We start from the raw sequence: 24,207 nt of genomic DNA on the forward strand, positions 1-24,207 counted from the left end.
ACAGCATTATGAAAAGCTGTGTATAATAAACATATTAAATATTTTAATGAAAGGTTTTAAACATGTATTAAATATGCTAACTAAAATCAAAATGCAAACAGAAAAAATACTATGAAAATAATGAACATCTTGTCTTAATATTTTTGATGTCAACTATTGATAAAAAAGGTGAAAGTCTTATTCATTAAGGAAACATTACAAAAATCAGAGTTAATACCTCTTTCATGCCACTCTTTTATTATATATGCATTCCCTTTTAATCATGCTTTTGGATGCTGATGGAAATTCTGAATTTCCCCTTAGGGGATGAATGAAGTATCTATCTCAGCAGATGAGCAGAGTTTGTTAACACAATAAAAGCAAATTCAACCAACCAAGTCAATTTTATTGTTCCTAGAGGATGATGCACAATACAAAATGAAAAGCTAGTTCCAACAGAATACACAAACATTGTTGCATGGTTCATGTCAGTAGTATTGCTTTTACTTTTACTTCACTTTTGTCCAAAAACACTGCACAAAACCAAATGTCTATCCTTGTGAATTGGTTGGAGAACACTAATAATGGTTTTGTACCCAGAACTGATTTAAAATATCAAACATGAAAATGAGTGGTGAGAAACTATCATCATGCAAACATACTGTATGCACACTTAACCTGTGTGACTCAAAATAACACAAACATGATGGTTTAATTATTACATAATGACCAATGAAAGCAGAAGTAACATCATACCAAGTGGTTTCTCTGTAAAAACACAAGCACATTTGTTTCAAACCAGCAGTATAGAATAGTATAGAAATATACACAAAATGTCATTACAGTGGTTTAAATTAATACAGAAACCGTATATAATAATAATAATTTTAAAAAAACATAGGCAACCATAAAAAGGAAAAAAAAAGATGGACACTAGCTGGTTTCCTGAGAGGTTTAGTGGTACTATAATACTTATAGCTTTGAAATAAAAGTTAAATACTAAAAGAAAAAAAATCAGTGGGCACATTCAACATTGTAAGAGAAAACCTGGCCTACATACAGATATAATTTCACTAACAACCTAAACAACAACTTTTACTCACAGAAAACTTTAAATCCGATCTTTCTGATGCCTAATTTAGAAATGCTGATTGTCTACGTTTAAGACGCCTATTGCTAACATGCTGAGTTGTGTAAAAGGATTAAAAAAGGATTTTATTTTAAAAATAGAAACACGTCAATGGTAATAGAATGCCACTTTAAACTTATAGCTGGTAGTGTTCAAATGCCAGAACAAAATAAAAAAAAACAACAACATACAAAATACATTTTGTATACATAAAATGCAGACCTTTGCACAATGTAAATAGAGGGAAAGGTGCTGTAGTGCAAAAGCATTCTCCAGGACCAAGAAATCTATATAAATCTACTTTTCTTGAAATTCTTATTTTGCTGGTAGTAAAAATCCTTGTGACAAAAGGAATGTTAATGCACATTTAAAAAACAATAACACTACGAGCCTTCATGTAGTTTAATTGAAGGCAATATTGCACAGTATGGCATAGGAAAACATGCTCCTAAAAAAGATGCTTCATGAATTTCTATAAGTTTCAGTCAGGTTACAATACTATACATTGCTACTGCCCATGTGTTTACACTTGGACCTACTAAAAAACTCAATGTTTTTATGAGTAAACAAAATAACTTTGCTAAAAATACACAATGTGAGGATTATTTTCCTCACCGTGTCAAAACCAAAGTTCATAAAAGTTGCCTTCATGCACAAACTGCAAACACTTTGAAATGACCACACTAAGTAGAAAACTATCAACATAAAATGAGAATCTGTGAGAATTTAGGCCAAATTTTCACTCAAAATTTATCCTACCTCTTAAATCCTTTGTAGAGAATGAAATATGTTACTTTCTAATTTCCACTTCATTCAGAGGAACAAAAGTATTTGACTCCTTTCCAATGGCAAGACAAAGCAACTTTGAAGTACTAAAACACACACGAACACACATATACACACACAATTAAAACCTGGTTAATAAAGAATAAGTCTGAGTATCTTTGGCCAACAAACACTTTGCCAATTTTTTGTTTTTGTCAGCAGTAAGTTAAATATTCATAGCTTATGTAAAACAGAATGAACACAGTGTCACACAGGGAAGATACCAAAAACCCACCCAAAAAAACAAATATGCTCAAAACACGCCTTTGAAATATGAAATGTTTTACTTGGGTAAAAGAATAACTGGTATCAGGTATGTTCACTGATGAAATGTTGACAGAAAGTGATGAGTCAAACATCGGAGGTGAAATAAACAGTGAGCCTTTCCTATTCTCCCATCTCCATCTGGGGAAGAGCAATCTTCAACAGATTAGGCAAAAACTGCATCAGAGATGTCAAAAAGTCAAAAAAGGTCCATCACTGCAGATGACTCAACAACACAAGCAATCCGTAACAAAGACAAAACGTGACAGTTAAGGCCACAGTTTTTTTTTTTTTTGTTTTTTTCACTTTCATTCAAAGGAATCTTTCTTTGTGACAAGCAGGATTTCAAAATTTCAAATGCACAATTTCTCAAATTACCATAATTGGGCAATTTGTAAAACAGATAAAACAGTTATCTTAAAATGACATACTTATTCCACTTAACCAAGTTTGATCTGTAGAACTTTAAATATTTTAGACATAAACTGGCTGTAATTTCACTTCCAGAAAAGCACCTGCAGTAATCATGAACTTTTGCTAAATTAGCAAAGGAGAATAAAATACCACGATTGAAACACTATATTGTATTATTTTAAAGGACATGCTCGAGACTGGGAGCTTATAAAACAGATTTGAGGAAAAAACAGTTGATGACAGCAACTCTAAGTCACGCAAGCGTACAAATTATTTCCTCATCTTTATACTATAGTTAGAAAATTCAATGGATCTCATCCATCTATCCATTTTTGTTTCCCGCTTTTCCTTTCCAGGTTGTGGGGGATCTGGTTCCCATCTCCAGCAGTCACTGTGAGAGTTGGGGGACACCTTGGACAGGTCACAAGTCCATCACATGGACACATAGAGACAAATGAGACAGAAAACAATTTATGCTCTCACTCACACCTAGGAACAATTTAGCTGCCAATTAACTGAAAACACATCTTTTTGGTCTGTGGGAAGAAACCAACGAATGCATGGGGAGAAGTCCACACAGAAAGGTTGGGAGGCAAACCGACAACCTTCTTGCTGTGAGGTGACAGAATCACCACTGCGCTGCCATGCTGGCCCAAAGAAACTCATCTAGTGTTCTTAGAAAAATCTAAAATTTGTTTCAAATTAATTCTGAAATATTTAGAGGTTCCAATCTAAGATCAAATATAGTTTACTTTAATAAAAAATGTTTTCATCTTTTTCAGGGTTGAATATCCTGATGAAATGTTTCCTTTATGTATTTGTCCAAAAGGTAGCATCCTGTAGAAATATTGCTGTTTCTCAAACTTTAGGTCAAACGCACAACTTGCCTCAGAATGAGGTCGTCAACCTATCTTCTCTGCCAAACTCTGCCTCCAAGTAAGGATCACACATTCTAATTCCACAAGTTGTAATGCTGCCAAAACGCAACACAACTTCATCTCCACAGCACATGCATTTGTAAACTCAGTAGCCTTTTTTTCCCTCAACTTTGCGATGCCAACGTAGAAAAAACACAGGAACCTCAAGATCTGCGAACTTCCTTAAAATCAACTGTAAGTTAACACTGTGTTTGTGTTTGTATAACACTATAGATTTAAAGGTATTTGAAGGCTATGGTCAACAATTTACAACAAAACATAATAATTGGCAGTTTAACTTTGTTTACTTGTTCCTTTAAATGATCTAGACAAAACTGGTTATTTAAATAATGTGTTTATCTTTGACCAGACAGAAGGCTTGATTTCTCTTTTATTTAAAACCAGTCCGCTTGTAGTATTTTCACTTAGCTTTTCATACTTTACCAACTGCACTACAAAAGCGAAGCTTATGATGTAAACAAATGATTCTGATCACAATGGCACTGGCCTGATTTTTCTTCTTTAAAATGGTAAAAATATAATCAGCAGCTGCCAGAGTCAGCACTTAGGTTCTGTGAAACTGGCACTGATTTTTCATACCCAATCTTACTGTCAGTCCTTAGGCGTAAGAACACTTCCTACTTCTGTATCTCTCAGGGACAACACGGGCTTCTCTCTTCTGTGTCCAAACCAAATTGTTTGGTACATTTTTCCTTTAATCACAGACCTGTTCAAGTCTGTTCTTTGTCAGCTTTCCACAACTGTTCCTTAGCCTCACTGGGCAGTGTGTTGAACAGGTCCTCTTCCACCACAAGACCAGATCTCTTTAGCTGTCTGCACTCTCCCAGCTCCACAGGGAGACACTCCAGGCGGTTTCCTCTTAGCTCGAGCTGTGTCAGTGAAGTCAGCTCTCCAAAACGCGACGGCAGAGACTGAAGGCAATTGTTGCCTAAGTTCAAAGTGCGAAGCTTCTTGCACTGGAACAGCTCATTTGGCAACGTCTCGATCTTCATTTTAAGATGGAAAAAAAAGGAAAGAAAAAGCAATAAGCAATTGTTAAATTTCACTACTAATGTCTGACAAAGAAAATCTAACATTGAAGTACTCACCCTGTTAGCTGTCACTGCCAGGTATTGTAAATTCTGGAGAAAGCCAACATCTGTTGGTATATAGGTCAGATTATTGTGGCTCAAGTCCAAAACACGCAGCTTGCGACAATAAAATAACTGGCTGGGCATCTTCTCAATCTTATTCCTGTTTAGATACAGCTTTTCTAGGTTGATCAGGGTGCCAATCTGAATAGGAATGTAGGCAATCTGGTTGTACCAGAGCTTCAGACTGATGAGCCGATGAAGGTGCTGGAAGCTGATTATCTCCTCAATGGTCTTCAGGTTGTTGTCCTTCAGATCAATCTCCTGCAGGTTGTGCAAACTGAAGATTGAGTGTGGTATTCGTTCCAGATCACAGCGAATAAGCTCTAGTTCGGTGAGGTTTACCATTTTCTTCAGGCTGTTGAGCACCATCAGCTTGGTGCCTTCATTATTGATGGAAAGCTTCTGGAGGTGCATGCCCACATCAGTCACAACTTGAGGTAGCTTGGTGAGATTACTTTTCAGACGAAGAACTTTGAGCCTCTTGAGCTCTCGGAGCCCATCGATGACGATGTAACGGTTGTTCTCAGCACTGAGATTCCCTGTTAGATGAAGCTCACTAAGACTCTTCAGACTGTAAATCCATAAAGGAATTTCCTTTATGTCAGTGAACTTTATGTGCAGAGACTTCAAGTTCTCACGCAAAAAAGCCAAGGCTGGAGCTTCAATTTTGGCCGGGGTGTGATAAAGCCACATCTCTCGCAGGTTGATCAGCTGGGCGATGATTGGAGGGATGGTAATATCTGGGATGAGCTCCAGCTTGAGAACCTCCAACTCCATCAGATCAAACACTGTATCTGGAATGCCACTCAGCATGAACAGGTGCAACTCCAACTTCTCCTGAGAATTCTTGGTTATCCGTTGCCTGAGCTTATCAAGTGTCCACTCATTGTTGAGGTTGAGCTGCCTCAGCTTATTTTCACTAACTTCTGACAAGAACACAGCAAAGCGTTTAGAGTAAAGAGGGTCATACTGATCAATCATGTGCAACATGAATGCAAAGTCATTCTTCACATCAGGTATGTCACTGTAGCTGCTCTCTTCTCGAATGGATTCAAAGGAGTATTTCTTCAGGGAGCGCCGCAGCATCCAGCAGAGAGTATACATGCAGATCAAACCATAGACCACCACTAAACTAATGTAGAAACAAGCTAAGATTTTAAAAAGTGTAGCAAGAGGATGAGCACAACGGTACACGCTATAACCAGTCAAGCTCTCTATATTTACAGAACAGTCCACACTGAATTTAATATCATGCACATAATACCCTGTGTAGCAGATGATGAAAATAAATTTGATCACTTTGATAATTGTCTGACGGATGTACAATCTGTATACAATGTCTCCTTCTTCCACGTGAATACGGAACTTCTTCACTTTTTCAAACAGCGCTTTTGCCTGTTCTCCTTCCTTCTTGTCCAAAACACCCGTTTCTGTTCTATCTACAATGCCCTGCTCAAAGCGCGTCTTTGTCCTTTGAAGCATCGGAACACTTGCTTCGACATCCTCACTTATCACAGACGCCTTGTGATGGTCCATAGAGCCATTCATTTTCATTGGTTTGGGATCACTTTCTTCGACCACCGTCTCTGACAGAGCCCTGGTTGTCCATGGAGAGTCAAAACATTTCAGCAAGATGGATACAAAGTGTTCTAGTTTAGAACTAGTCCGAGGAAACTTAAACCAAAAGTTGCTGCAAGCTAGAAAAATAAGGGTATGAAGTAATACTAAGTAGGGGAAATACTTGGCAAACCAGTGCAGTCTGTTTTCATAGCAAACTGCATCAACGTAGTTGTACTGGTGGCGGTCTAGATCATACTGGATCCCTTTAGGCTCCAAGAACAATGGCATGGATGAGCTGGAACTAAAATTCTTCTTGCAGGTCCCATTGATGACCCATTTGCATGGCAGGCAGATCATCTTGTCCTGGGTGATCTGGAGAGTCCCACCAAACACCGAAATCATTAACATGACAATGGAGATGTAGTCGGTGAACACATCCCACCATGGTTTTAGGATGCGGTACGCTGGCTGTGTGTCCACAAAGTACCGCAGCTCAGTGATAGGGATCATGACTTATCTGTGGAGGAAACAAATGAGTTGAAGACATTATTGAAATTATGTAGTATTAAAACACAACAAAACCTGTTTAAAACAAATGATTTCTTCTGATTCCCATAAAACAAAGCCCTACATCTGATCATTCCAAACTGTTAATTGGACATTTAGCAAAAAGGATAAAAAAAAAAACAGTGACAAAGAAAAAAAAAATGTTTTAATTGATCTAATAGGCTAGCTTTTTATTTATTTAAATACTGTTAAACAATTAATCTTGTATTCAAATAAATATCATACGGGACTTGGTATTTAAAAATGTCATGGGCAAATAGCAAACCAGCTAATAACAAAATATAAATGTCAATATGTTTGGGTCTAATTGATCCTAATATATTTAGTTGAAGAATTAATGGGTTGTCCCCATTAAAAAGAGAAAAAGAAAGAATACAAAGTTAAGCTAATTATTAAATAATAAACAAATTAAGAGAAATAATTTTGTTTAGTTATGAAAAAGAAATATTACTTGCTAACAAAAACAGACATATTTCATACTTAAAGGAGCTTTCAATATTAATACCCTGTAGTGTCTCTGTGTAATAGTACTGCTGGTACTAATACACAGGGGTTGGTCCCACTGCTACAAAGACTAAACTGTCACCAGTTTTCTACTTAACCATGAACACGAAAACACAATATACAGCAAAACTGTTGCCACAATGGGAAAATGAAAAATAAACATTAATTGTATAACCAAATTAGTTTGTTCACTACTAATGGATGCACCAATCAATCAGCTAGTGATCAAAACCGGATAGTTTAAATCTTGACCATCTAGCAGATCCGAAACTCCAAAAATCCATTTTTTTTCCAGTTTCCCTGCAAGTAAATAACCCACAGATTCCAGAGTCTTGTTTATGAGATAATGAGCAGAAAAAAAATGATGAGAGGTGTTATGTTTAGTTTCCCGACTGCAACATTACTCTAACATGAACCTTTAGTTTCCTGAAAGGTTTTGTAGAAAATGGCTGACAGAACTGAGCAAAAAAAGGAAGTTTACCTGAATCCAATTTCAATGCTGATAGCGTCTAAAACCAACACAAAAGGCAATACTTTCAAAGAACACTTGCTACTTTATTGTGATAATTTACCTTGTTGTACTGATGCTGATACCAGATATTAAGCAGATCCATCATTCTGTTCCTCATGATCATTAAATGATTGCCTGATTATTTGAATAAACCCTAATTCTTTCATATTACCATGCAAGTCATTAGTGTTCACTGTATAAAAATGTGAATTATTAAAAATTGTGTTGTGTTGTAATTCCATCTTGTTTTGCACATTTTGAGGTCACACTGGGACTCTTTCAACAACATTTTCTTGAAGCATCTCCTCCACCTGTTATGGTTTAATAGTATCTGAGTGGAGAATTAGTGCCAACAAATGTTTCTCTCAAGGCGGTAACCTTCTGATTGTATTTTAATGAGCCTTCATTGATACAATATAATGGATGTGAACGCTAACCTTAATACTGCAGGACTGTGAATTCAAGCCAAATAAAAACAAACCGCACAAATGTATTTGTACAAACAGACCCAAGCAACATCTTACTAATGCCCCTTTTTCAGGGTGCAATTTTCATTTATGACCCTTGATTGCAAATAAAAATGAAATTATTATTCTTATACTCAAGTGTTCAATGTCAGGTAATGGGTTCTTACCTTCAAGCCTTTCTGTTAAAATAAATTACAATGATGCTTATAGTTTTAAAATGAGCTAAAAATAATATAAATCTAAGTTTATCACAATTATTTACAGGACAGGTAATTGTCAGCAAAGGTTTTATGATTATATTAGTAATAAAGACAAGGGTTTGGGAATGCACAGATACAATGTTTGAAATTAAAGAAAATGTTAAGCAATAAAGAAGCGTCTATTACTTTTTACTTTAGACCAAAGTGGATATTGTGAATTGATAAGCAAGGCCTGCTTAAAGCAAGAATAAACAAGGAATACTGAACAAACAGGTATTTCTGAATTAATAAATATCAGCTTTGCTTTTTTTTCCAGGTGATGTTTTCTATTAATCCATATGTCAACGATCTTACAAAAGTTTGGAGTGATTATATCATGACTAATACCAAATTTGTGAAATAAGTTTACACAGTCTATCATAAAACTTTTATTCCCCTCCTAACTAGAATAAATCAGCTAAAATGCAAACTTTATATGCACTTTAAATCCTGGCAAAAAAATATAGTCAACTAAAAAAAACCTCTACTGTCAAAACATGACTTATGTTTAAAGATAATAAAAAGTCCTAAATGAACAAAAGGTTTTACTTACAAAACTGAGCTGTGAAGCACAACTACGCCATTTATAAACAGTAAAGAAAGATCCACATTTAGTCCACTGGCTCTGCTGTCCCTGAGAGACAGATACAGTCCTTCAAATCAACCTTTTGCCTTATGCGACTGTGACACACCTAACATGTAAGCTAAAGAAGTCTCTCTTCTAAAGATGATGTTCCGTTTTGGCTAGTTTTACCCAAACAACTGAAGCGCCAGAGGAGCTACCTTGCTCCCCTGCTCTCTATTCTTAGCCATTTCCTTTAATAATAACCAGAGTATTGTCTGCGAGGGCCTTGAGAAGCACCTCCCTCGACCTTCAGGAGGAGATCCTGTTTACCTTACGGATGCTTCTGTCTCCAACTACTGTCTCTCTGGAATACTCTGCCGTCACCTTTTGCACTCCCACTGTCCCCAAAACACGCACACACACAGCAAGAAATCAAGAACTAACATTTATCACAACTTTCTTAGGAAACTGTAAAGTCAAGTTGAGACGCCTAGTCTGATCTCCAGCCAAATAAACAAATGTACTCTGGCTCCAGTTCTGAGGAAGTTTTACACACCTAACAACATGTCCAATGCAGCAGTCTGGATAGATAGATGAGATGGCAGCACCACCAGGTCCACCCAGAAACTAAATCACCGGCCAGAGATTGGAGGTGTTATCTGTGCTCCAGCGCTTGATGATGTCTCCAGTGGACCAGCCACCCTCTGTGTGTCCAACACTTTTCATGGACCATTGCTTCTTTCATCGTCGTGCAGTTTAACGGGAGATCTAAAGGAAGAAAAGACATTTGGGAGATGAGAATGCGGTTCCTACTGTTATGTATATTATCTGTATAGAACATTCCTCAGTGAAGCCCTGCAGACAAATTCAATGTTTTACCACAATCAACTTTACGGGTTATTAATTTAATTGCAAAAACTGTCTTGCCATAGAGAAATGCATATTCAACATTATTTAGACGACTATCCATCAAATCTGCACGATGATCACGAAATTACAGGATGTTTTGGGGGGGGGGATTTGGATACAAAACAGAAAGTTACAGCTAAGTGACTTTATTTCTGGAAAGCTATTGAAAACGGCTAGTCTTAAAAGAGAAGCTCCCTGGTATCTAACAAAAACAATAATTTACAAGCAAGTTAGCTCACTTGTTAGCAGAGAGCAGAGGCGTAAGCATGTTTTTCTGTTAAAACACGTTAGCAAACAACGCTACTCAGTCACTAGCTAAGAAGCTAACTCGGCTACATGTTGACTGCCGCCGTCGGAAGTTTGCATCTTTAGCAAACGCTGCACTTCAGCGACGCCGGCACATTTCATGCTAGCATTAAAATAATAGTTGCTATCCTCGACTTACTTCAAACTGTGCGCTGCATACAACTCGAGCCTGGTTTTAATGCTAATTACTGATAAAAACGTGTTTTCTGCTGTCAGTAAGCTGATGTGTTTTCCCCAGCACCTCCGAGACATCGTTGTCATTTCCGTCATCCAGCCGAGCGGTGGCGCTGTGGCGTGTAACTAACCGTAGAAGAAGAAGGAACTGTTTTGATGAATACTATTCTATCCAATTATTGTCATCGCATCTGTGCATAGAGAGCTGTATCTTCAGACATGTTTTCAGTCCCCTCACTGCGGATTGCGTGCTTAAATCGGGCAGGACTAAACCCACCCCGGCTGCTGAGGAACCGACTGCCTGTTCCAAATGCTCCAACAGGAAACTCAAGCTGTGTGTCAACCTGCTGCCACAAGAAGAAGGGCACTTGGCACGGTAATATAAACTTCAGAGGACTGGGGAAAGAACGAGGGCTATTTTACTGCAATAATGCAGTCTTTTCCCTGAGGAGCTGCAGCACAACGGAAGTTAAACTGAACTGCTGGAAATGTAAACAACTTCTTGTCGAAACGCCTCCATTCTTCTGCAATTCATGCCAAACAATCCAACCCCCCGAGGAAAGGACATCTTACTTCAAGATCATGGACTGGTTAGTGTCTTATTACTTCTAATATCCATACTTTATATCTATATATATCAACTTAAGTCAGTGTCAGAGCAGAATATTTCATTTCACCCTGTGTGTCCTTTTTGCAGTGACTACACATTCACTCTGGACACTCAAAAACTGCAGACAAGATACTTGCAGCTTCAGCGGTCTCTTCATCCTGACAACTTCAGCCAGAAATCTGTGGTAGGCAGGGGATGATGTAAGAGAGAAGGAGATCAGCTGAGTGAAATGGCTCATGAGTCAGAGGAGACTTTCCTGTCTATTAGCTGCACTGTGGCACAGAAAATTGGTCCCAACCTGTTGTGACTAAGTTTTCTTGAGTCTGCATTTTTCTTTTATCTAAACACAGATCATAGTGATTTTTTTTGCTCAGTGAATAAACCAGGGCAAACTAAAATAGACATTTTTTTTAGTACTGGCAAAATTTTGGCTCCTAATAGGTATGTTACTCTTTGTGCTGACTCAGCTGTAATCTTGGTTCCATCCACTGAATTTGTGATTTTTCCAACCTGGGCCATGCCATATATATATATATTTCTTGGCTAGTGGGTTGGAAAAATAGGAATTTGCAGGAAAAGTGCTGCTAAGCAAACTATAGTCATTATATTAAAACCAACAACTCAAAAGCTAAAAAAAAAGCATCCTACACCTGTGTGTTTTCTACTTTTCTTTTTACATAATATCCTAATTATAACTACTCCCAGAGTAGATCTGTGGTATAAATAGATGGTTCACTTGAATAATTTATGGAGTGGAAAATGGTTTAGATTTTTCAATGAAAGTACTTTAAAATGGGATTCACAATTTGACTTGAGTCTGTTTGATTAAGTGAGAAAAATATACTTGGCATAGACAATACTATTTTAGAAAATAATTTGTGTTTATTTGTGAGCATTATGCAGTTTCAGTGGCCATGGATAGGAAAGGTTTTGTCTGCAAACGTGTCTAACTGCAAATGGACGTAATGTGGAGGGGGCTCAGTTTGACGCTGTCTACAACACAGAACCACACTTTTAGATTTTACATTTTTAGATCAAAAATAATCTTTCCCATCATCATTCCTTTCAGTGCATGTCTAATGCAAGTACTCGAGTTGAGCAAACATCACTTTTCTTTCGTTTTGTTGGTGTGACTTTGACTTATTAGAAGTAGACTGAAATGATTCCCGTTTTTGGGCTATATTTAGAGTAAACCTTGCAAGTTTGAGCACATTAATCCCCTAAACTATTATACCTTTATAACAGATAAGGGATATATTTGCTTTAATCTCTTGGCTCACTTGTGGCCACTGAATTTTCTTCCATAATAGGACTATTGATTGCGCCGCTTGAGTAAACACAGATCCATAAGTGTTTATTTCTTGCTAAGACTTGGGTGGCAGAATATAAACCCCAATTTATCATTTTAGGATTTAGAGATGGCATTTTGTGTATTGGCTAAGAGATCGCTCACCAAAATGTTGCAATCTTTTTACAAGCTCATATGCAATGAATACCTACCAATGAAAGTTATTGAAGATGACAACACATTTCACTGTTGATTGATTTGCATTTGATTTTCTTTATTGCTTATCATATTGTTATCCTGCTAGGAGAGACTGCTACTCCAGGGGGAGTGCTGTTATCGTGTTTTGGTCTGCAGAAATGCTTAATGTTCATATGAATGCAAGGATTTTGGCTTTACCAGACCAACTGTGTCATTTTTGGTCTTTAACAAGTTGTGTCATAGTTCATGTACTTTAAAAACACATGTTGCAGGATGTTGTCACACGACAACATAGAAGTTTAACTGAGAATCTGCAGAGTATGTGGAGGGACAGTCCAAATTCTCAAACACAACCAGTCCAATACAGTAGAATCTGGATTCTGTTTTATTTATCACCCACTCTTGTCATTTTTTATTAATTAGGCATCCTGCCGCCTTAGGGATCCTAATAATATATAGAAAACTCATTACTTATACAAGGTTACAAGACAGCCACCTACTATACTGGTTGTTACTACAGAAATAGCTTCACACGATAAGCCCGTGGGCCAGAGCGTGAAACTATTGATTTTCACTAGAACTGACAGACCTTATAGCTGCAGAATGCACTCAGATCTGCCAACCATTTCCAAGATATTTTCCTCCCCGCCTCCTTTTTTTCACATGCCATGTCAAAGTCACACTTGAATCTTTTAAACGGTCCCAAATGGCTACACTTTTTTTTTTTTTTAAAGGTGCTGTCTGTTGTGCTCCTAATTGTGAGGATTGCAAAGGATTTGGGGTTCGACAGAGGCTAAGATTAGGATGGCAAGGTGTAAAATAGCTCTCTTCTTAAAGTTTAATGTTTATCTATGGACACTGTGAATGTTTGTTGAAAGAAACAAATAATATGCTCATAAATCATTAAAAGCCTGATTTGTTTTTTTTCCAATAAATGATCATGGATCTGCTTTCTTTTGCAGAAAGAACTGGAGTATTCAGAAAGCCAGTCTGCTCTTGTAAACAAAGCATACAAAACTCTACTCAAGCCTTTGAGTCGTGGTCTCTACATGGTGAGTTTAAAATCCCTTACTCATCTTCGAAAGAATAGTTTATCATATAACTGTAAGTTATGACAAATCATTAATTATTCTTTACTACATGACAATCAAGAGTTCATTGAAAAGAGCAGAGAGCTCTGTCGTATGTTTCAGCTGGAGCTCGAGGGCATGCATCTGGATGAGGGCACCGACTCTGAAGCTGATCCAGACTTTCTGTTGGAGCTGATGGAGATCAATGAAGCCCTCGCTGAAGCACAGACTCCAGAAGAAGCCAATAGGATTGGCCAAGACACAAAAGGTAAATTAAATCAATATTGCCAAACTTAGATTACAGTTGAGCAATTTGACCTGGTTGTCAAAAGGTGCCACAGGGGAGAAAGTAACTGTGCTTTCATAAGCTATTTGACTATTTCAATTTTTCTTTTTTCTTTTTTGTTTACCAAAAACATCCTAATTTTACTAAGTCAAAATACGTGGCTATGTCCATTTACAGCACTGGTTCACAGTTTGGACACATTTACCTGTTCAAAACGAATGAAGCAGATGTGTTCTAAATACTGTTTTTTAATTACTTGGTGTAAATGATTCTACTTGGTACGGCTCTTCCCTCTTCCCTTTTCCATTTTTCATGGCAGACATTTCCCTTCCATCATCGGTAGGATCAGCTGTTTTCCATCACTGCATGTGTAAGGTTGCAGTGACATAAACACACAACTCCCCTGTGTGTGTTTATTCCATTGCACTGGTTTAAAAGATACATTTGTCAAATGAAAAGAAGTGTCGACAGAGTAATTATTGAACTGAATGAGGGTGCAGTAGGCTTTTAGATTTGGACCGACCTTCACTGGGGACAGCTCCAGTCAACAAATAATAAATATAAAAATTAAGGCCGAGCAATCCTTGAAGGAATGCATATTGCCTGCCGCCTTTCAGTTTGCCAGTTTGAGACTAAGATCATCTTATGTTGGGAAATAAAAGCCGTTCTGGTCAAACCTTGAAAAAAATGTTATGTGCAATGTCATGAATTATTATTATGAGATGTCACATTCAGTATGTCCTTAATGACTCTCAGATACTACCACATCAAATTTTAGTTCAGTTATTGCCATTTCAGTGTTTGTCGTCCACCTTCATGTTCAGCAGCAGGTGATAAATACACATCTTATGGTTTATAAACATGCTCATCTTTTCAGTGGTCATGCTGCATCACTTTTTCCTGCCTGATAATTAGCTACATGTGAGTAGGCATGGTATTTAAAGAATAACAAATATTCTCTCAATAATCAGCTTACCTCTACTTCAAATGATTTCATAAACAAAATGTTTGCAGAGATGTTTATGCTCACAGTGTATGATTTTCTCTGACCAATCAGCTAGTCTAATGTGTTACATCACCATATATAGCATTGGCTTGATTTGCTTGGAACCTTTTCTGAGCTGTAGCAAATAAAGCATCAGTTATATGGTATTATTTAAGATAAAAAAAATCAAAAATAGCTAAGACATATTGCACTGTACTGTACCATGTAATAGCAATGCTCCATGAGTGGACAGAACAGCCAGGAGGTGACTCACTGGACATTGAACTGGTGTGTATATATATGTATATATTATTTACCAGGTAAAAGTCTCATTAAGATTAAAAGTCTCTTTTTAAATGAGACCTGGCCAAGGAGGCAGTAAAATATACTACAACTAACACACAACAATAAAAATCCTGTTTACTGTTACTCTGAAACCTGGCTGTGCAGCACGAGGATGTTCCCATGTTGACCATTTTGAAAACCAGAAATGACCTTATTTGGAAGATGGGCGGAGCCGCAGGTTAAACAGAAGTTAGTCTCTTTGAGGCCTCGTATCCATTTGATGATACAGTTATTTTCGGATTAATCACCACCATCTTCCTGATGAGAAAGAGTGAGTCTAACTGGCTTCCTAATGTCTTGCACAAACAAACTATAGATTCTGTGTATTAATGAAGATTTGGGCCATTTTTGTTTGCCTCTGAAAGCAATCACTACTCGGATAGATCATTACAGAATATTAAAAAAAAAAAAAATATAATGCAATAAATAAAGTGCACTTCTGAAAGAAAATAATGAAAATATCTACAACCTAAATTGGGTCATAAAACTGTAGAAAAGTCAGATACCTGTCATGTTAATCTCTGGCCATGAAGTGGGGACAGTTTTCATTTTGTGCACCAAAACATTTTGCTTCAGCCATGTTTACAACGCTGCATATTTTAAGCTGTGTTACCAAACCATTTGTCTTTGATTTCCCTAACACGGTGTGTTATTTCAGCTGAAGCAAAGAAGCTAGCGTGTCGTTTGGTTTCCAGGAATTAAAAGCACACAACACACTGTATGTGCCTGGTCTTATTAAGTCACGCAGCATCGGTTCTTGTCTTCTTCTCCCCTGCAGGGAAACTTGCAGACTTGATAGTGCAGATAGATGCTGCCCTTCATAAAGGTATTATAATCAGATGTCTCACTGAAACATTGTGTATTCCACCCACTCACTCCTTTTGTTTGTTTTGTAATCTATGCTGAACCTATTCTTTAGTGAGTCATTGATTGAACTTTCTGTTGCACTCATCCTCTTTTTTTTTCCTGCAGGAGAGCTTCATGCTGCCAGAACACTTCTCACCAAAATGAAATACTATGCAAACATTGAAGAAAAAGTGAAGGAGAAGCTCTCCGAGTTCATGTAATTTTTTCCATCCTTTCAATATTTAAAAGTAACCCTTTTAAGAAGCTTTGTAAAGAGTTGTACAAAATATTTTATAATACTCCTGAGATTGTCATTTTACTGTTCAAGTCATAAAATAAAATTTTACTTGTAGTGTATTACATACAGCCTAATTAATGGCTATTTGTTCTCAAAATTGTAATTTTTTAAATGAAAAACTGTATAAATGTACGACTATAATTGGATGCATACATTATTTCTTTTAAATATCCCTAAATCATGAGCCTAATCATATTCTCTTATACCTAAAGTGTCATCAAACAAGACAGAGATGCATAATTGGCTCTGATTTAAATGCTGCTCAGAGTGTTTATATGATTATCCTGCCTATCAGTTCAGCGTTTTGTCATGTGGGACACACACAGGGCTCCTGCTTAGTTCCTCGGGTTACCTTTAGGTGGAGACATAGCACCTCAACAATCATCCTGCAGAGGAGCCTTGTACAAACAGGATATGAGACCAGACCAGAGGGAGGTCCTTAATTGAGGTAGACAAGGTACTGAATTATTAATGGTGGCTTCATATGTAGCATTAATGCTATGATAATCAGGAGAACCCCACTGAATGAAGATTACGTGATGAACCAAACATCTGTGATCTCTGCAGTTAAAAACTCATAAACTGAAGAACATTTATCCTGTACGTTAATGCCTGCAGCTCCCTGACAAAAGCAACAAAATGTAAATTCATCCACTTACCTATTTTGATATCTAATTATTTTCAACACCGCTGAGAGAAATGGGCATATTTAATTACTTTCAAATTGAAGCTTGGATCATATTGAGGCTTTTGATTCAAGCGTATAGAGGGAAAATATCTTGAAATATGAAAGGAGTTACTTAACCTGACAGGAGAGAGTTAACTGTTAGATCACAGATGTGAGGAATGGTATTGGAGAGATGTCATGCCCTAAACAATATTCTATGGTTCCAGGTTTAACATTGACAGTATTTAACAGCTCACTGTAAACACAAACCGATTGGATGTTTATTAAGTCTGGGGCAGCATTGCCATATGTCTGAGTGTGGTGTTCCTTTTCTTACTATAGGAAAACAGTTACCTTAATATACTTGGATAGACAGTAAATTAAATGGGGCTTCTCCCACCATGAGGAGGCTAAAAGACCTATTTATTATTCATGTCGTAATCGGAAGGCATCTACGGTGGCTTTAAATTAATGGGAAAATGTGATCGACCAACAGTGAGGCAACTGCTGTCTCCCAGAGCACTTTGAAATTGAGTTTGAAAGGGACGAAATGGGGAAAAACTCACTACAGCCGAGCTGTGAAATTGACTTGGATGGGAAAGCTTGGCAAAAGAACGGGGTACGTGTGACCACCTTGCAGCTTCTGGAATGAGTTAGGTCAACATCAGACAGGCTAAACAAATTACAGCTGCTGTTGAAGTGTTGACTGTTCCGGTGCGCTGAGCTGGTCTACAAACTCCATACAGTTTCTTGTCATTTTATATTTAGAATGCTTAGTTCATTTAATTGTCTGATTTGAATCATATATGCAAAAAAATTAGAGGAGAAGATGTAACTTATGTAATCTAATATAAAGCTATAATCTGCAGTTAATTAGCTTTAGCATATCAGAAAACAAGAAAATGATCCAATACCTGACTTGGCTTTGCCCAAAAGTGACCATTATAGAACTTTGTATCCCAAAAACATGGAAAAGCACCAAATTTGTTAATGACACATAAAGATTTGGTAGCTTCAATTTGCAGATTTGCTGAACAAAGGAAAAAAAGCAATATAGAGCTTATAACGATGATGATGACAGAAACAACATGTTTACTAAAAGAACCCTTGTTTGATTCTTATATGAACAGTATCACTGTTCCACATTATTCAATGCTTTTTAGTTTTCTTTTCAGTCTTTGTCTTGGTTCAAGAAGGAAAAAGGTAAATCAAATTAAAAATAAAATACAACCTCAAACAGACAAACATTACCTGCAAAATGTACCAGATTTGTATTCTCATCTGAAAGAATGAACCTCTTGCTTTGGTATCTAAGCAGTGGAGCCGTCATCGTGGCCTGAGGCAGGACTCGCCTCTTTGGTATCTGAGCAGGTTGGTCGGAGACGTCGATGTAAAGTGAACTCGACGTGTTGACATGCTACATTCGGGAAGCAAAAGCTCGCCACTTTCCATCGAACCTGCCCATAAGTTTCACACATCACAGTACAAATCACTGCATAAGGCACTTATATGATGCTGTGCTTGTTTCATGAAACCAGGCTGCAAATTTAAATCATAATCTCATATAACACTGCATGTCTTAAACATGTGAATGTTATCTTCAGCCTAACCTGGACCATTGCCTGTTTCTCCAAACGCTGTGCTCTATGACTGATGTCATGGCTAATAAGTTACTATTGATAACTATCGAGCAGAACATCACTTCAAAGTTAACTGGATTATCCCTTGGATACCTGAAGTATGCCATAGATTATTATTTTATTGCATGTAAAGCATCTTGGGTGAAGCGTAAGATACTTATTTTCTCAGGAAACAGGCTAACAATATTTTTCTGTTTGAAAATCACAGTACTGACAAGATTACAAAAAACAAAGCAAAGAGCACAAGATCCACCATGTTTTCAGGAGGGAGAGAAAAAGACATCTTCAAAATATATTTCCAAGAGAATTGCTACTATTATAATAACCAATTCCTGAACTGAAAAAATTGGTTTTACTGCTTTCCTGCTGAAAATGATGCTTACATGTATCCATAACAGACAGAGCTTTTAGAAGTTGAAATAAACAGCATTCCTTATGGGAGGAATAAACACTGGAGATAGAAGCTAATAAGGGCAAAGCTGTGTCATCACAAAAGCGATTCCCAGCTCGAGGACAGCAACTGCAGCATGCAACTCTTTGGAGAAAAAAAAACTGTAACTGCTTTGCTCCTGAAACACGTTACTGCCATCGTGTGAAATGGTAGCATTCTGCATGTGAACATTGGTTTAAATTTCAAATCACCATTTTTTCAGGTCCAGCATGCATCACATTCTGCAATTAGTGTCTCTGAATCTACAAAACAAACATTTTAAGTGTGCTATGCTATAATATCATCTAGCTTACTTTTAATGTTAAACTCTCTGCGTATGCAGCTATATGCTGCTTTGTTGTTTTCTTCCTTCTGGAAGTATATTGACTTAATCAGTTCAGTGTTCCTCGTGGACTCTTAGATCTGAAGTTTCCTTTGAGAACTGTTCCTTTCAGCTGTCGCTGTTTGGAGTATTCAAAGGAAACTTAACACAGTGGGATAAAAATCCAGCTGTCAGCCGACGCACGAATGTAAATGCAAATGCGTCTTATACGTCTGCAAGTACAGTTTTTCTGTGCATGGCAACCAGGGGCAGGTTTTTGAGGTTACCACAGTCAACAACAATGGCCCTTGAAGTGCTGATGCTGCTGCATCAAATTTAGAGGAAATGTAATTCTCTGAAAGAATGATGCTAAAGGATATTTTAGATGAATGTTTTATTTACCAGCTGGTCCACTTTGACATTTTTCCTTCACCTTTTTTAAAACAATGCTCACGCATCATCTACCTAAAACCTGCAGGTTGAAATTTTCAAGCTGTTGAAGCAAAAATGTGGCACCGGTTATGGGCAAATTATAACAGGCAATGTTTTATTTGCATTTCATTTTCTATTGTCCTAAATACTCCTTTGAGATTGTAGACCCCTCTGTTTCTCACAATGAATATGGTCTTGGAAACATCTAATTACTCTCTTGGCTTCACAAGAGCAAAATGCTGCCCTATCTTCACCTGGTAATCAATGTATTCAAATAAAAACAAAAAACTTGGAACAATTTGCTAAAATCCAATGGTTTATCAATGAATAATGAGTGAAAAACCCACACATATTTTTTTTCATTTACCTGTTGTCCTAATTGTTTGTTTTGGACTAAAATAGGCCTTAAAAGTGTTATTTTTCCAGATCAATAATGTCAGGTTTGGTGCTGACAGAACCAGACTATAAATGACTGATTAAAAAAAACAAATTTACTCAAAATATTGAATTTTGTTTTGTACAAAAAGCATACAAGTAAGTGATTTGTCACATGCCAATTTACAGGCATTATATTAGATACAATATGTATTTACTGGAGAAAAATAATTGTAATCTGGTCAGTTTACAGATGGATGTGAGAGGAGCTGAGAGTCATTTACAATGTGTCTGAGTGCTAATAGATTTCTTGAGATGTTGCAATATTGTGTGAGATTGTGCATAATGTTCTTTTCAAGGTTTGACCAAAACGGCTAGAAGAACAACATTTATCAAATAAAATGATTTTAGTTAACCCTCCTGTGGCCTTCAAGTCCAATAGACCCAAAGTTATACAGGCATATTTTCCTCTCTTCAGTTACGAGGGCTTCAGAAGGGTTAAAACTCTGGCATGAAAGGTGGAGGACAATATGCATTCCTTCAAGGAATGCTAGGCTTTCAATTTTTATTTTTTTACAGCAGTCAACTGTCCACAAGTCAGCAACAAATACAAGCAATTCAATGCAAATCGTTTTCTGACTGTGACCTTTGTATGTTTGATATATTAAGTAGGATTCTAATATGCCATACCTAAGATACCAGAGTGTGTCCATGTTTCACTTTAATATGTGTCCGTTTTATAGCTTTAACCATAACAAAATGGCCCTAAAATGTTGCCTAGCTGTGCATCCAGCACACTAATGTTGGAACTTGGAGAGCAATCGAGTCTGGTCCATAGCTGTCAAAATCCAAGGCTAAATAGAGAATGAAGGGGCTGCAGTATATTTCATTTCTATACAAGCTTAACATAAATATCGCCACAAGAATACCGTTTTTGTGACCCATGTCTTAAAGTCATATTTTTCCATAATCATATTATGTTAAATGTTAGCAAGTCACTGAAACAACTTAAAAAAACCCCCAAACAAACAATAAAATCTTTGGCATTTGATGATAAATATAAACACTATGGATTGCATACAGTCTTTCAGTGATCTCTGCCAACAGTTTCCAGTTAATGAACCGATTAAAAAGATGTTAAAACTCCAGGAAAGGTGACTCACAGACACGTTTTTTTGCCTTACAGCCATGCAGAAGTCTTATGATCCTCGCCCCTCTGCTTAGCTTCTGTATGAGTCAGCTGCTGAGTGTCAGTCTCAGCATCCCACAGCCACCTCAAGCCCACTGTGTGTACTTCTGTCTCACCAGGTTGTAATGCTATTATCATGTACCACTATTAGGCTCTCTATCCCTCCCCTAATCCGTGCTTTAATTTGGTTTGCTCATCTCTAACAAGGAGCGTGTTTTCCTCTATGTGCAGCTTCCAAACTATACCTTACCTTAAAATACTCCTCTCTGAACCGCCAAGTTCAGGCTTTGATTCCTTTAGATCTTGTGTTTTTTAGTTTAGTCTTTAGTTTGAGTCGTCTGCTGTAAAGTTTTTGTCACAGCTTTGACAGTCAAAAATATGCCCCACATTTCTACTAATATCACAATATAATGAACATTTGGAGAAACAGAAGCTGGCAGCTTTCAACCAAAGCTGCTATCTTCCTCTTTGTGTCTCAAATATGCAGATAAGCATCCATCCACTTTCTCAACAACTGACAAAATCCTTTCACAACTTCATTAAAACTTTAGATGTGACACCTCAAGCCTTTTGGATTGACATGTTTTTGTCACTGAATGTGATTATAAGTGAAATTGAAGCACACTTTGACAATAAGTGTCTCTGTTCTCAGCTGCATGGTTGTGGGAAGAATTCCCAGAGGAGTGAGCCGTGCTGCAGCAGCACACTTTAAGCTTTTGATACAGGTCCTGGTGAGAGGTTTCTGGGGGAATCTCTGGGCTCCTCTCCAATATGATGCAAAGGATGCGCATTTCGGCACAGCTTTGTTTGCTCGCTGTTCGCATGCTTTATGGACACATGGGTGTATGTGCATCTTGAAATCCTTTTTAAATTCTATGAACGGGTAATCGTTCTGCCAAAAAGCAGCTGTCAAATAATCCCTTTATCAATTGCCTTTCGGAGAACCTCTTCTTTCATGTATTCCTCTGAACAATATTGGGTTTGATCTGGTACATTGCACCAATCAAATGCATTTCCTGTTGTGTTTTGTAGCTTTCATCAGAATTTTACAGTATTTAAGGGATTTGGCTATGACTATGCAACAAAATAGGAAACCCTGGGAAAGAAGCAGAACACGTTCACAAAGTAAGATAATCCAACAAAACAAATATCAAATATTTGCAATGTTTACAACATGTCTGGTGTATGTAAGACTTTAATCTTTGAGGGGGTGAAAAAAAGCAGGGTCCAGTTTTAATTACACATCTGTGAAGCAGCATGGATGAAGGAGGATCTGCAACTTGGGAGGGATTTTGTGGCACTCAGCTGTCCTATTGAAACACCAGGAGATACTGCTTCAAAAAGCTCCTTTGTGGTTCTTGAGTTTGAAAAGCCTTTGAAGGTAAACAACCAAGGGGCTTTAAACAACGTGTATGTGTGTGGAAACACAGATCAGCCATTCATTTTCAGCTGAGTGGAGTGCAAACCACTCGCCTCTGGTGAGATCGCTCTCCTCACCTTATCTCCTGTGCTGTGCTGTGTTGCAAATACTCTCCCCCTGCCTATCTCACAGCAAGCGCATTGTCCTTGGTTCAGATCCGGTCCACTTGTTTCTCATCTTTTCTGAATACCTCAGACGGAATTGTGTTTCAGTGCATAATCAAGCTCAGGTTGCTTAAAACCTTCTTTCAGCTCTGAAAACTAATGATGGTACTCCCTGTGCTTTTCTACTTATTCCAGTTCCCATTTGTCATATAATATCTTTAGGCAGATGTGGTGCAATATTTTTTTTCATTTTGAAATATGTACTCATGTGGGCTAAATGTATTAAACCAGTCAAATGAGCATATAGAGCTTTAAGTGGGAGAGGCCACTGAGGCAGATCTGCTAACAATTACACTGATCTTTGATGATAGATGCAACAATATATGTCTGTAACAACCAAAATAATTTATCAGCTCTCATTTAAAGTAAAGGACTAGCATTCCTTGAAGGACTCCGTATCACCTGCTGCCTTTCATGCCAGAGTTTTAGACTTAGATTGTCTTATGCTGAAAAATGATGGCGTTGTAGCTGCTTTGATCAAACCTTGTAAATGACTTGAAGCATGATTTCTTGCTATCATGTGTGATCTTGTGAGTATATACTGAAGATATGACTCAGCTAAAAAAAAACACTAATGTTTTGGCTCAGTATCTGTAAAATAGGCTGAGTTATAGCCATTTTTATGTTCTCTAAGAAGTTGGCTTTGGCAGCCATCTTGAATTAGGCTGGCTCCAAAAATTAAACTGTTTTAAGAGTTTTATTAAAATTCCCCCAGTGAGATGAGATATTTTGCTTACAGACAGACACAGTTGACTTCAACAGTTATTGGCAAAGTTTTAAAAACAGACGTTGAACAATCAGTTGGTGCTTAGAGTATGTGTTGGGAATGATGCTCAGCTACTGCTCCAAAATGACTCCAATAAGTAATCAGTTGTTAATGTACATGAAGTGATTACTCAGTTTTGTTTATTCAAAAAAACTTTTGCTTTTGCACTGTGTAACAAAAGTTCAACTACATAGAAAAGCCTTGTTTTCACTGTTTAGTACTCATGGACACATTAGATTATCAAAGTAAGCCCAGTTTAGGTTTTCTTGATGTTGAGAAAATTAATAACAACATATTTAGACTTGTAATGTTTTGTTTAACTTAAAAAAGAAAATAAAATGATAGATTACATGTCAAAACCCACACCTGGGTTGTGTTTAGGTCAATTTTAA

General features: G+C 37.2%; 2 protein-coding genes across 2 annotated transcripts; one reads left to right on the forward strand and one right to left on the reverse strand.

Annotated features, from left to right (window-relative positions):
* Window positions 1-364: 364 nt before the first annotated feature.
* lrrc8ab (leucine rich repeat containing 8 VRAC subunit Ab) lies at window positions 365-10,585 on the reverse strand. The gene is made up of 4 exons (XM_017412102.3): window positions 10,450-10,585; window positions 9,652-9,863; window positions 4,638-6,759; window positions 365-4,535 (listed from the first exon to the last, which is right to left on the reverse strand). The coding sequence occupies exons 3-4, from the start codon at window positions 6,750-6,752 to the stop codon at window positions 4,260-4,262; spliced, it is 2,391 nt and encodes a 796-aa protein (XP_017267591.1). The 5' UTR covers window positions 6,753-6,759; window positions 9,652-9,863; window positions 10,450-10,585; the 3' UTR covers window positions 365-4,259.
* Window positions 10,586-10,646: 61 nt separating this feature from the next.
* Window positions 10,647-16,551, forward strand: hscb (HscB mitochondrial iron-sulfur cluster cochaperone). The gene is made up of 6 exons (XM_017412281.3): window positions 10,647-11,074; window positions 11,182-11,278; window positions 13,543-13,632; window positions 13,774-13,918; window positions 16,045-16,092; window positions 16,239-16,551. Exons 1-6 carry the CDS (start codon window positions 10,704-10,706, stop codon window positions 16,331-16,333), a joined length of 846 nt encoding a protein of 281 aa, XP_017267770.1. The 5' UTR covers window positions 10,647-10,703; the 3' UTR covers window positions 16,334-16,551.
* The last annotated feature ends 7,656 nt before the right edge of the window (window positions 16,552-24,207 follow it).

This window comes from Kryptolebias marmoratus, linkage group LG1 (assembly GCF_001649575.2).
Source record: "Kryptolebias marmoratus isolate JLee-2015 linkage group LG1, ASM164957v2, whole genome shotgun sequence".
Taxonomy (NCBI): Eukaryota; Metazoa; Chordata; class Actinopteri; order Cyprinodontiformes; family Rivulidae; genus Kryptolebias; species Kryptolebias marmoratus.